A 13,566-nucleotide genomic window follows, 5' to 3' on the forward strand; every position below is an offset into this window, starting at 1 on the left:
GTTTTGATGCCATATTCATAACTCGTCTCCTTACCAGTAGTAATGCACTTGGTAAATATAGGTGCTTCACCTACGTTTTCAAACATCTCTTTTGCGACCTCCAAAACAATTAGGTCTTTTGGTACGAACCCAGCATTAACAACTTCATACCCACAATATTAATCGTATTTTGTTGAGTCGATCCATAAAAGATGTTGATATTCTCTGCTTTCTCTCTGATGTCAGCACAACGATTTTCAACCACTGTTTTTTGAACTTTTTTGATTTTATCGACATTAATAACTAGTAGTGGATGGACGACAGACACAGATATTTTGTCAATTATATCGGCTTTCGTACTTCGTCGTTCGTTGCAAGTATTTATACTCCTTATTGTGGAAAAGTATTATCAGCATATCTCACGCAAAGCATGATATTTTTGTTTCCATCTGAGATTTTTGCAACATTTTTCGTGTGGATGTTGGCTCCTTCGAAATCATATTATTTCGTAATTTAATTGAAAGAAGAAATACAAGTATATGTGCAGACACTTTAGCTTCATCCTCGAAAATCAACCCAACTTGTCAAGAGCTTAGCTTGCCAATAAAAAAATATATTTGAATCATATCTTTTATTTATTCCACTCAATTCTCTAATTTTCTACCACTTTAATAGTACCATAAATTTTTTATATATCAATACTATATTTGATTCATAATAAAACGTTCACTTTGTGCACTCACTTCCGCTTTCTTAACTTTCATGGCTTCTATTAAAAGGCACGTGCTTTTCAAAGCGAACACGCCAAACTCTAATCAATAGGCCCAATCATTGATTTTTTTCGATACGTTTCAAATATGGTACATCTATCATTTTATATACAGCAAGGTAATCGAGAATTCACATTTCACTTCATTCGCTGATTGCCACTTTTCGACTTAAAGACTTGAATATTTGTATATGTGTATATGTACAGTATCCGCCAAAAATGAAGCATTAACTTGAACTAGCATATCAAATCGGTAAACAGATATTATTGTGTTGCATTTCTTTCTTTGATGGAGTAAACTCATCTTTTTTTTATCTTTAATAAAATATCAAAAGACTACCAATTCTAGCCATCCGTCGGTATTATCATAAACAATAGCAGTATTAGATTCGCCAAGCATTGTAGAGTAGCCAATCGAACAATATATATGTGATGTACAAACAAACAGACAGCATTCGTGGTATAACCCTGTCCTAGCATGTTCTCTGACAAATTTGCAATTGTGTTACGATTCTTTCTGGGGGAGAAATTATTTCTTCCGTGGCAAAAAACGTTTCAGTAACTTAGTTTTGTTTTCTATAATTTATTACAATTGATTTTAAGTCTTATACAATAAATAGTTTTTAAAATCAAAGAATAAAAATAAATTAGTATTTTCATTTGTCATTTGAACCATTCACAATAGTAAAACTGATATAAAATATGCAAAACAAAACTTGATAGCACTGCAGATAGCGGCTATACCACTTTTATGAAGTATCCGCATACTCTCTCGATAACTTTATAGTTGCTTTTAGATGGAATTTTTTTGACAAGACAGCAGGGCGGAAAGATAGCGAGCGGAGAAATGGCGAATCGAAGACAGCTTATATGTCAGTTTCTTTTCTCCGTCACCTTTGGTAAGGAAACCTGCTGTTGGTAAATCCCGGAAAATCACTGCTCATGAGAAATTCTGTTAAATCAATTTTTTTTATAACATTGTAGTTATTTGATAAGTTTTGTGCTTTAGTTTTGACATCCACTGTATGTATTTACATATGTACGGCTGAGTAAACTTATAGACTTACTTACATATTTGTGATTTGTGATTGTTGAATTGTGGCGCTTTACATGATTTTCCATGCTGTGATTTTGGGCGCCAGCGCGTCGGATACCTCAGAGCATATGCACACAACTAAGCATACACTCCCACTCAGCCATTCTGGCAACCATCGATATGGATTTAGTATAGGGAAAAGTGGTAATCAAATACACATACCTACTTAAATAGGTTTGAACGAATCACCCCACTGCAATTTGTGGTTTTTAATTATTGTGTTTAACTATAGCAACATTTTATAAATAATTGGCAATTATTTCCACAAACTTTTTGTTGGATTTTTGAACATGCTGTGGAGATTTAGTAGTCATTGCCGATCGATGCAAAAGAGCTTGCAGCTTACAAGAGAACGTGGAAAATGGGGGAGTTGCCGTTCATTTCTGTGCACGCAAAACCTTGAAAATTACTACCAAATGGATAAGGACACGGCATGAATTGGGACTTGGAAATTAATCTTATTGAGGTCATAGATATTTACAATAAGGGTAGGGAAGTACATACATATGTATGAAAATGTGTGCTACAGTAAAAAATATTCAGTGTTACATACGTATATATAGTTTTGGATAAGGATATTGAAGAGTTATTAAAGACATGTAATTAAATGGGCTTCTTAATATTCATAAATAGTTCCGTTTGCTTAGGATACTAAAATTTTTTCAAACTAAAGAGTTCTCCGCAGAACGAAATGAATAGCCTTGTGCTAAAGCAATATTGAGATACATTGCACAACAATTTGCATAAACAATATTTTCTAGCAAAAGTTCGTTAATATGAATATTTAACAAAGGTCTCCCCACATATTATTTTTCCTCTAAACATATGAATAGTGTTTATGGTTCTGATACTGCAAAATACAATCACACGCAATTTCAGTTTTGTCAAGGCCATTACGGTAATTCTTATGTCACAGATGAGCCACGCTCTGGAAGGCCAATAGTCAAAAATCAATAATGATAAAATAAGGCGAATCGTCGAATCCAACCATCATGTAAGTGCTGTTCCCATTGATCAGAAGCTAGACTTTGCAAAGAAAACTGTTGCGAACCATCTAAATAAGGCTGGGTAATAAAAGAAGCTCAATGTATGAGTGGTACTCAAATTAACGCAAAAAACTTCATAAACCGAATTTCAATCAGGGAATCACTGCTAAATCGCACCAAAATCAATCCATTTCTGAAGCGGATGTTTACTGGTGAAGAAAAGTGGGTCGGTGAGCCGATCCAAACGATGGGCAAGCTAGGATTGATGGTCAGCCATACTTGGTATTGCCATACTTTTGGTGAGGTTGGCAGGGAACATTTAAGTACGAGCTGCTCCTCTACATCCAAACTCTTAATTCGAACCTGTATTGTCAACAATTGGACCGTCAAACGATTACTACCAGTTTCTGTCTATTGCCAACGGGTTTTCTGATGAAAACTCGCTTCAAGAGAAGCTTGTGGAAATCAACTGTATTAAATGTTTGCCAATGAGGATGAGGTTTTCTATGAGAGTTGCTTGGTTTAAGAACTTCGCACAATTACTCATATAGGTAGGTAGGTGGGTAGGTAAAGTGGCTGTCACTCGACATAAGAAATAGGATGACAAATCCTTTTTGTTTTTATTGTTTGTGTTCTTGAAATTTTGGCTCATAATTTTGGACCCACGAGTATTGGCGAAAGTATGTCCGCTTGCGCATAGCCCCCGCTACGCAAGTAAGGCTATCTTATTACGGAGGACGCCAGGTATCCGTAAGCTCCGTGCGAGACTGGGCTATTTAAGGGCCCCCAGCCAGGTTGATCTTCGGCACGGGTCGCATGACACCTTGATCCAGCCCTTTATATACCTCCTACCATGGTAAGACCTCCTATCTGGATGCTGCACTATTGAAGAGTACCGAACACTGCCTGAGCTAGATACCTCACTACTAACAGGGGCGAACTGCTGCCAGCTCGCTCTTGCCCACGTCGTGAACCTGTGGTATCTATTCCCAGTCGGCACCCTCGTGGAGGGTTCAGCGGAGGATTTTTGCCATTACTCATATAACAATTTTGTAATCTTAATTTTATTGTTAAATTCATTCTCACTAAAGTGAACAAGTTACCACGACTTAGTTCTCTACAACAATATTTGAGACTTATAGTAAAAATTTATTAATATGAAATTAATAGCAGACCCAAAAAATTATTTGTTTCCCAAAAGTCTAATTCTTTCCAATTTCTTTCAGTGCATGTCAGAAAAAATCAATTGCTGAACTAAGAGGATGACAGCTGAAGTTATGGCTACAGATACAAATTGGGATCCCGGTAAGAACGTAATTTCCCAGATACAATTAGGTTTATTTTAGATTCATGTGTTCCTATATCTACTCGTCCCATTAACTTACTTCAATCCTATTAACAAAGTATACTATTTTAATCCCTCTCTTAAATATCACACAAAAAAGTTTTTAAAGGTGCACAGAAACTTCCGTTCATTTTTCTTTACCTTCTTGGCACCCTTCTCTTAATTTCTATGTAAATTGTCGTTTCGTTTTATAATAATTTTTCATCTCTCCCTTGTTAAAACTGAACGTAGCACTATCGAAACTCATAACATCTCTAAAGGAGGCGGAAAATCTTTCCAATGACCAGGAAATCGACTTCCTTAAAGCCTTGCTCGAATCAAAGGAGCTCAATGCACTTGTCAATGTGCACACAAAAGTGGCCAAAGTGGGTCGAGACGATCGACTGGCGCCAGTGCTCTCCACTTCCGGACAGGTAACATTGTCGCCAAATAACAAGCGCACACACACATATACAAGTATAAAAACATTTTTCAAATTTACAAAATTCTCTTGCTGTAGATATTGTACGAAGTGCTGGAGCAGTTATCGCAACGTTGCCACCTGAACGAGGAATGCAAAGAGGCCTTTCATTTGTTGCAAGAACCGCATTTACAAGTGAGTTTTCACAGCTTCATTTTATGCAGCACAACTTGCATGTTAACAAATGTGTATGTGTGTATTTGTTGTTTCTAGAGTCTTTTATATGCACACGATGCCATTGCGCAGAAGGACTTCTATCCGCATCTGCCGGAAGTACCCATCGAAATGGATGAGGACGAGGAAACAATTAAAATCGTCCAGCTGGTGAAGAGCAATGAGCCGTTGGTAAGTGAGCCGCTTAAGTTGATTTTATTGCAAAAATTGTATTTAAAAAAATGGAATTTGCTGTTAAATCATTTCACCCATATCACCACATCAAAAGCAACCAAAGAGTACGTCAAACAATAAACGAAATTAACATAGTTTCTTCATCAATGCATTCGTTTACTAACATCATCAACAATTTTATCAACATTTCATGCAGGCAATGGCATGCGGCATCAACGCTCTACTCCCACACAACACTCACTGGCAAACACATAACCTCACTAAACTATTATATCTGTCTACACTTTCACAGTTTAGGGTAACGCGCAACTTCTCTCTGCTTTCAACGCTTTTGTTATTGTTAGTGCTATTTAAACATATGTATGTTGAAAAGTACTTTATTTATTTTCAATGCATAAATTACTGGGTTCATTTGGATCGATTCAGCGCCTTAAAATACACTCATTTTTTTTATGGTCAATGATAAAGGCGAGAGAGCGTACAAGTAATGTTTGAATAATTCTAATATACTTTTGTCTTGTTCAAAATTTTATAACTGTTTCCGCGTGTTTAAACTCTTGCGTTTTAAAAAATATTTCCTCAAAAACGCACTGCTGATACTTTCTATATAAATAGTTTAAAAATTACTGGTACTCTCAGTAAAATAATATATTTAAAAATATATAACATTTGAAGAATTTAGTAAAATAAAATATGTCTTCATATCTTAATTTAATTCTATACGCCAAATTTATTACAAAACCTCTGCACCGCTCTCAACCGAAAACTTTTAAGGCGTCTTTTCACCACTTTTTTAGATAAAAACTTTGAGAGAGCAAACAAACTCTTCCTTCAATCATATATTCATAAAAGTATATGTATGCGCCTGATTAACAGTTACACTTGTAAAAAAACACAAAAACACTTCTCATCATCACCTTTTCTTATACAAATCTATGTGTATTCGCAAATATTTTTTCCAAAAAGTATGCTCACTCTAAGTATATTGCTAATGTTCAAACGTTCATCAAAAAGTTTAAATATATACTATTTTTTTATTACAATATTTGTGTATTGTAAAAAATGCAAAAACAAAAATATATGATTTTTTATCAAAATTTGTACTTCGTGTATTTCACACACATTCTGTCTCACTCCAAACCACAGTCAGGAGCACAAAGTGCGGAACCGATTGTTGTAAGTAATTGTCTTTAAAAACAAGTAATGTGTACTATATATAATTTAAAACTCCTGCATACACATACTATATGTATATCGATGTCTGTTCCTGCTAACTTTTGCTGTATTATACACTATTCACATCAACACACATACATACAAATATATTTACATTCGATTCGTAGGTGCACCACCTTTAAAAACATGCATTTAAATGATAATATTGGAATTACAAGTACATATAAATCTGCACAACAACAAAACACATATGGGGAAAACTAAACGAAGCACGTACATTTTCCTTAACATTTTATTAAATAAAAAAAAATGGCCAAGTTTTTTTCATCTACTAAAAGGAAATCCATTATTTTTCCAATAGATAAATTTAGTAATCTGCATCTCGCATTGTATAAGTACTATTGGGATACGTTATATGGCGTTAGAAACATAAGATATAGTCAAAGATGAATGCCACCAATGAGTAAATACGCCATATTTTATAGTTTTTCCTCGATAAAGGCGAAAGCATAAGCCAAGTGGATGGAATTGTGAATAGTGCTGTTGATCCTGATATTAGAGAAGTCAATCATACACAATTCTGGTTTCGTCGATTGCATTCCGAAACGATAAAATAATAGAAATCGTCCGATCATCTTGCAAGCACTGTTCCAATTGACCAAGAGACAAATATTGCACAAAAAACGCTTAAATAACGCTGGGTAAGAGTATAATGTGTTTGATCCTATTGGGAGGGAATCATCTACTATGCGCTCCTCTTCTTCGGCCAAACTCTTAATTCGGACTTGTATTGTCAACAATTGGACTATCTGAAGATAGCAATCGCCCAGAAGTGGCCAGCTTTGGGCTATAAGAGAGGAATTGTATTCCATCAGGACGACACCAGCGCACTCACATCGACAGTGACTCTCCAAAAGCCCCGGAAGTTTCGTTCTGAGGATCTTGTGCATCCATCTCATTATTCAGACCTGGCGCCAAGTGATTAACACAAGTTTCTGTCTATGGCTAACAGTTTTTCTTATTAAAACTTTGATTCAACAAATGCTTGTGAAAATCGACTGTCCCAATTTTTGTACCAATAGGTACGAGGGTTTATATAAGTGGCATTATGAAACATATGCATATTTCACCTTAATCAAATAATTCTAACTATACTGAATAAAACCTTCAATGTAATGAAAAAATAATGGATTTTGTATTAGACCTTATACATATGTATATATGTACTTATGTATAATTTTTATATAAAAAATTATATTTGCTTTAAATATGAATATTGGCGCGATTCGTACCCACAACCGACCTTTCACTTAAATGCATGTGTTTTCGAGAAACACTCTATCTACACTATTTCAAACTTCTTTGCAATATTTTCGGATGTGCTATTGCGATTCCAATTTCTTGGGCCTCATAAAAATGATGAAGTCGTTCCTTCGTAATCCTTGATTTGTAATGCTAACTGCTTTAGCTGGCTTAATGAGAACTCTCTACAATGAAGACAATTCGAAATAAGCCAGCTGCAAAATTACAGGCAGGCTAGAAGTTCGAATATTCCTAAACAACCATTGCTTTGATTTTGATATCTAACTATTTCAAATCATTTTTGTAGTACGATTTTCTTGTTGTTTCAAAATAGGTTTTATAGCGTTCGTTCTCTGGAGGTCCACGAATTATACGGCCCAAAAATTCTCTGGAAATTCGGAAACAATTCCAATCCCAATTTATTCATCCATCGTTTTCAATGATTCCTCACTATATGTATTTGTTGATTGTGAGATCGCACGGCAACCCACTTTACACAGAGTTAGTTCGCGTGCCCAAATTTTTATGAATTATATGCTTAACCCGTTTTTTTGATTATTTTTTATCTTGACTAACTTTATTTTATAGTCAATGATGATGATTTGATGGATTTTTTCCATATTTTCATCCACAACAATCACTTTGGTGTTCATATGGCTCGTACGGAATTGAGCAAACTGTTAGAACACTTATTTGCCTAGCGCCGAGTTTGGTAAATGCTTTAAAGTTTTGCTTTTTCACCAAAAAAAAAAAAAATTCCATAAGCACCTGAATATCAAAACTTGCGTTACACAAAATATTTATCCTACACACCAATTATCTGATCACAGTGAAACTTATACATGAAGTGTTGGTCTAAGTAGAAACCCGATGCATCAAATTTTTATGGCTCGGTCTCGAGAAGCGATACAAACTTTGCAGGCTGTCTGGTATATAACTGATATGAAGATGGCGCAGCTGATGAAACTGATAGTACCGTTAACATAACTTTTAAGGTTCCACTCTGCTTTCGACATCAGACTGCATGTGCTGCATCTCATCTACATCTTGGCTCTGAACTCAAATCGTCAATTATACATATTTAACTACAACAATAACTTTATAAACTCAAATATTTACACTTATTATTATTGCCCCATAAACCAGTAAGAATTCCATTAGCAATTACACCCAAGACCAGATGTATATTCCCACCCACATCCACTACCCGAAAATAACAAATTTTTATTACAAAAACACGAGTACATTTACATCTTTCGATGTCGTAATTTATGTGCGTTAAGTATTTTGAAAATTTACACAAACTTACCTAATTTGTTTACACCACGGTGCATTGCTTGATTTCGTGATTGCAAATATTTTCGAAAACAGTTTAAAATCCTAAGAGCAGTCTGCAGACAAATTTACTTAGCATGCAATTCAATTGTAGGGTGCAACGATAAAAACAGACGAGGAAACGGGAAAGATAATTATAGCGCGTATTATGCATGGTGGCGCCGCCGATCGCTCCGGACTGATACATGTGGGCGATGAGGTGATTGAGGTGAACGGCATAAATGTTGAGGGGAAAACGCCCGGAGATGTACTAAGTATTTTGGTGAGTTTTGAAGACCTATAACTAAACAAACTAGATTTAAAATTATTTTGACCAGCAAAACTCTGAGGGCACGATCACCTTCAAATTGGTTCCATCGGATGGCAAGGGCGGTCAGCGTGAGTCCAAAGTGCGTGTACGTGCGCACTTTGACTACAATCCCGAAACGGATCCCTACATACCCTGTAAAGAAGCGGGCCTGGCATTTCAACGAGGCGATATTTTACATATCGTGTCGCAGGTAGATTCAAATTTACGACGGTATTTTTACTGTTTGAAAAATAAACTTTTCTCTCACTGCAGGACGACGCCTACTGGTGGCAGGCACGTAAGGAATCGGAACGCACTGCCCGCGCTGGGCTGATACCCAGTCGTGCGCTGCAAGAGCGGCGCATTCTACACGAACGTTCGCAAACGGAGACGAATGATGCCGATTCAAAGAGTGAGTTGGCTTTACGAAAGCTACAATTGTACATACCTACATCAATTTATTCATTTAAATGTTCGAACAAAAAATCGCTTTTCACTAATCTAAATGTTTCGTTAATTCCATAACCTTTTTTAATAATATTTACTTTGCATGACTTTGTGTGTGTTTTTGTATGTGGGTGAACCACTTATCGCCATTTTCATCATCTACGTCCGCATCATCATGATCCACAAACAATTTGACCACTAAATTCCTTTCGACCAAAAATCGAAAAACTCAAATCTAACGCATCAACTTCAAATAATGTCATCAGAGGGCTCTTGCGCTTCCATATGCACTACCCCGCCCGGTACACCCATATTGCATTCTAGCAGTAGCACCTCCTCATGCCGTCAGCCCAAAACTAAAAAGATTATGTACGATTTGACAGAGAACGACGACTTTGATCGTGAAATGATCGCCACCTACGAAGAGGTTGCCAAATTATATCCACGTCCGGGCGTCTACCGTCCAGTTGTGCTGATCGGCGCACCAGGCGTGGGTCGCAATGAGCTGAGGCGTCGCTTGGTAGCGCGCGACCCCGAAAAGTTTCGCAGTCCAGTGCCATGTAAGTGTTTACACACACATAACAATTTATATTTTCAGAAATCATTTATGTCTTTTATATTTCTACAGACACCACACGTCCAATACGCACCGGGGAGGTCGCAGGACGCGAATACATATTTGTGGCACGTGACAAAATGGAAGCCGATATCGCTGCCGGCAAATTTATTGAACATGGTGAATATAAGGGTCATTTGTATGGCACTTCCGGCGAGAGTGTTAAATCCATTGTGAATGCCGGCTGTGTTTGTGTGCTGAGTCCACACTATCAAGCGATCAAAGCGCTCCGCACGGTACAAACGAAACCGTTTATAATCCATATAAAACCACCAGAATTCGATGTTTTGAAAAAGTCACGCACCGACTCGAGAGCCAAGTCAACTTTCGACGAGAGTAATGCTCGAGGTTTTACGGTAAGTATAACGGAGAAAAGTGGGAGATTGAATATTAGATGAAAACAAGCAAGAGTATTTATTAAAAGTAATTATATTGTAGTACAGTTAATTACTGAGTGATTGATCTCTTATATTGTACCAAAGGAAATGTAGATGTAAATGTTGAAATCAACTTTGAACGTAAATATCTCGAAAACTATAAGTTTCCCGCGCTATATCTGTATATATTCTTGATCTGGAGAATCTCCTCTATCCGTCCATACCCATTTTATCCCCGAAAGCCTGGGACGGTATACTAAAGTTTTCCCAAAAAGCTTATAATAAAATTTCGTTAATTGTTTTAAATTGGCGCAACATTAAGCATAAACAGAACAAAGATCGCAAAAGCACTAATCAATTGTACATCCTTCTTACCAAACGGGAGGTCGCAAGCCAACTCCCAACTGATTCCAAAGCTCTATTTAAAAACCCAGTGAATTCGTTCCCCCCTATCTACCAAATTTGTATTGGAGTAAGTATTGGACGACATCACGACGACGTCTCAACCGTTTGAAGGTTGGAATTTGAAAATTAATGTTCTAACGTTTCATCATCTGCATATGCTTAGCGTTGCATTTTACCATGTTTTCGACGGTCAGATTTCAGGGATAAGTGCCCTGTGACGTAGCGGCCATCAAGCAGTCATGTTACTCAATCCTCTCTTTCATAAAGCCTTTTGGTCTGGCTTCCGTACTTAGTATCGGAAAAACAACCACAATTTTCCAGCAAAAATTCTCACGTCAAAATATAAATTGTTTTTCTAAATACTATGATATTGTAAAAAATATACATTGCACAGGTAAATTTTCTCAGAAAATTCAAAAAAAAACACGAAGTTTGTAATACCCAGAAAGAAACGTCGGAGATCCTATAAAATATATGTATATATAAGTATGCAAATGATGAGCGTGACGAGCAAAGCCGATTTAGCCATGTCAGTCTGTTTGTCTGTGTATACGCTAACTAGTCCCCCAGGTTTTCAGTTTTCGATCTGCAATTTCGCACACGTCTTTTTCGCCCAAAGAAGCTTCTCCTTTCTCGGAACCGATCTTGAACCACTATAGCATATAGCTGCACTACAAAGCGACCGAAAGTGCTTGTATAGAAAGCCTTTTCATTTGAAGATATATCTGTAAGAAATTCGGCATGAATTATTGTCTAAAGCAACGGTATAATGAGTGGTTATCCGAGGCAACTGAAAAAATGGTTCAGATCGAGTCACCATAGCATGTCGATGCTACAAACTGACCGGAAAAAATAAAGTTCTTGTAAGGAATCTTTTGTATTTGTGAAGGGTATTGTAGATTCGGTGCAACCGAAGTTGACGTTTTTCTTGTTTTATTTTATCTTCCATTTCCAAAGGGTTTCAAAGTTAACAATTGAGTTCCTTTAAAAAAATATAAACCAAAAGCAGTTACTAGGTATTTTATAAATTTTACAACATTACAAAAAACTAGTGTGCTGATAGTACAATAGGTAATTTTCAGCTATTATTTTTGAATTTAAAACTTAATAAGTTGGCAACCACTGAATACCGAATAAAGCTTTTGCTAAAGCTTAGCCAAGTTCCAAGCCTCTTCAAAAGCTAAACACAGCAACACAAATGAAAAGCTTCGAATGTAGGCAAATCGAAATGCAAATGTTTTAACTAAAGCCTTTACTTTTTCTTCCTTAGGACGAGGAATTCAACGACATGCTTAAATCAGCCGAACGTATAGATTTCCTTTATGGTCACTTCTTCGATGAAGTCATCGTAAACGATGATCTACTAGCAACTTTCGAACAGCTGATGAATGTAGTGCAACGCCTGGAAAATGAACCACTGTGGGCGCCCGCCGCTTGGGTACAATAAAATGGCTGAACTGGCTGTGGAAACAGAATTGACAACCAGAAAAAGACAAACACTGCTGATGAATATGCAAAAAACAAATGCCAAAAACCAATAACACAAATATGATATAAACATACATACATGCAAATATATATACCTATATATATTTATGCATACGTGCATTAAATATTTAATTTTAATTATTGAAGAAAAGTGAAACTGTTTAATGAATTTGACATAAAAACACCAAAATATATGTAAAAAAAACATTTTTGAAATGTGGCAGAATATTTGGAATATTTTAATTTTTTTAGGTATAGACGATAATTTATGAAACAGAAGCGGAAGCAAAAATTTCCAGTTGGCGTAGCATGTTTCTATATAAATATATATACATAAACTCCACACTTACAAAGAAAAATGAATATTCCAATACAACATTTTAAAATAAAAACTTCTCATGTATGTACACAAAAAAACATTATAAGTTCAGTGTTGCCAACTGCAGTAAAAATTATGTCTATGTAAAATAATTAAATTAAAGAATAAAACAATGTGCAAACATCCTACAAAAAAATACTACCGATTTTGAAATTATTCGCTGAATTTTCGTCAATGTAGTTAATGAAATTCTAAATATAAAAATATAAGTAAGAGTAATTTTGTTTTGCAAAAAATATATAAATAAAATAAACTGTATTGCATGCATAAAAAACTATGAAATTTTAAACAAAAAGATTTTCCTTAAGTTTTGTTATTATTTTGTTCATATTTTCAACTTTGAAATTTAATTAGATCATGTAAATAAAATGTTTAAATAATACATGTCTTCAATGTCAAAATATTTGCTAAAAGTATATTAGTTAAAATATTTTCCTTCACTGCTGAAATGCAAACATACATACATCTTACATATTAGATATAATTTTAAACTGCCTAAAAAAATTAATATACTTTTACTTTCTAAAAATATACTTTAGTACACTCTCCGGGAATTTATGTAACGCTATCGATCTAATTTAGAAAAAATACCTAAAAAGCTACAATTATCATTTGGTTGTTATGCTATTCATGTTGTATATTTATGTCCTAAGCCATTACGTTAAGCCTTAAATGCTTGCCCGATTGCAGACGACCTTCTCAGCATTGATAGTTTTCATAACCTTTCCGGCATATTATGATAACTTTTCATGTGTCTTGATTTGTCCAT

General features: G+C 35.5%; 1 protein-coding gene across 5 annotated transcripts in view; it reads left to right on the forward strand.

Moving 5' to 3' along the window:
• Positions 1-12,935, forward strand: part of metro (membrane palmitoylated protein 7-like protein metro) — a 30,981-nt gene extending 18,046 nt beyond the window's left edge. The window contains exons 1-12 of one of the 5 annotated variants that reach the window (XM_036362671.2): positions 1,878-1,988; positions 4,057-4,135; positions 4,407-4,588; positions 4,675-4,770; positions 4,849-4,980; positions 6,130-6,159; positions 8,891-9,058; positions 9,114-9,296; positions 9,359-9,497; positions 9,799-10,092; positions 10,161-10,504; positions 12,201-12,935. In XM_036362671.2, coding sequence (XP_036218564.1) covers positions 4,093-4,135; positions 4,407-4,588; positions 4,675-4,770; positions 4,849-4,980; positions 6,130-6,159; positions 8,891-9,058; positions 9,114-9,296; positions 9,359-9,497; positions 9,799-10,092; positions 10,161-10,504; positions 12,201-12,377 — 1,788 coding nt within the window. In that variant the 5' untranslated portion in view covers positions 1,878-1,988; positions 4,057-4,092 and the 3' untranslated portion in view covers positions 12,378-12,935. Of the gene's footprint in view, positions 1-1,877; positions 1,989-4,056; positions 4,136-4,406; positions 4,589-4,674; positions 4,771-4,848; positions 4,981-6,129; positions 6,160-8,890; positions 9,059-9,113; positions 9,297-9,358; positions 9,498-9,798; positions 10,093-10,160; positions 10,505-12,200 lie in introns of those variants that run through there. The other 4 variants (XM_036362669.2, XM_036362683.2, XM_014243649.3 and 1 more) reach the window with 4 other exon arrangements.
• Positions 12,936-13,566: the final 631 nt, after the last annotated feature.

This window comes from Bactrocera oleae, chromosome 4, assembly GCF_042242935.1.
Source record: "Bactrocera oleae isolate idBacOlea1 chromosome 4, idBacOlea1, whole genome shotgun sequence".
Taxonomy (NCBI): Eukaryota; Metazoa; Arthropoda; class Insecta; order Diptera; family Tephritidae; genus Bactrocera; species Bactrocera oleae.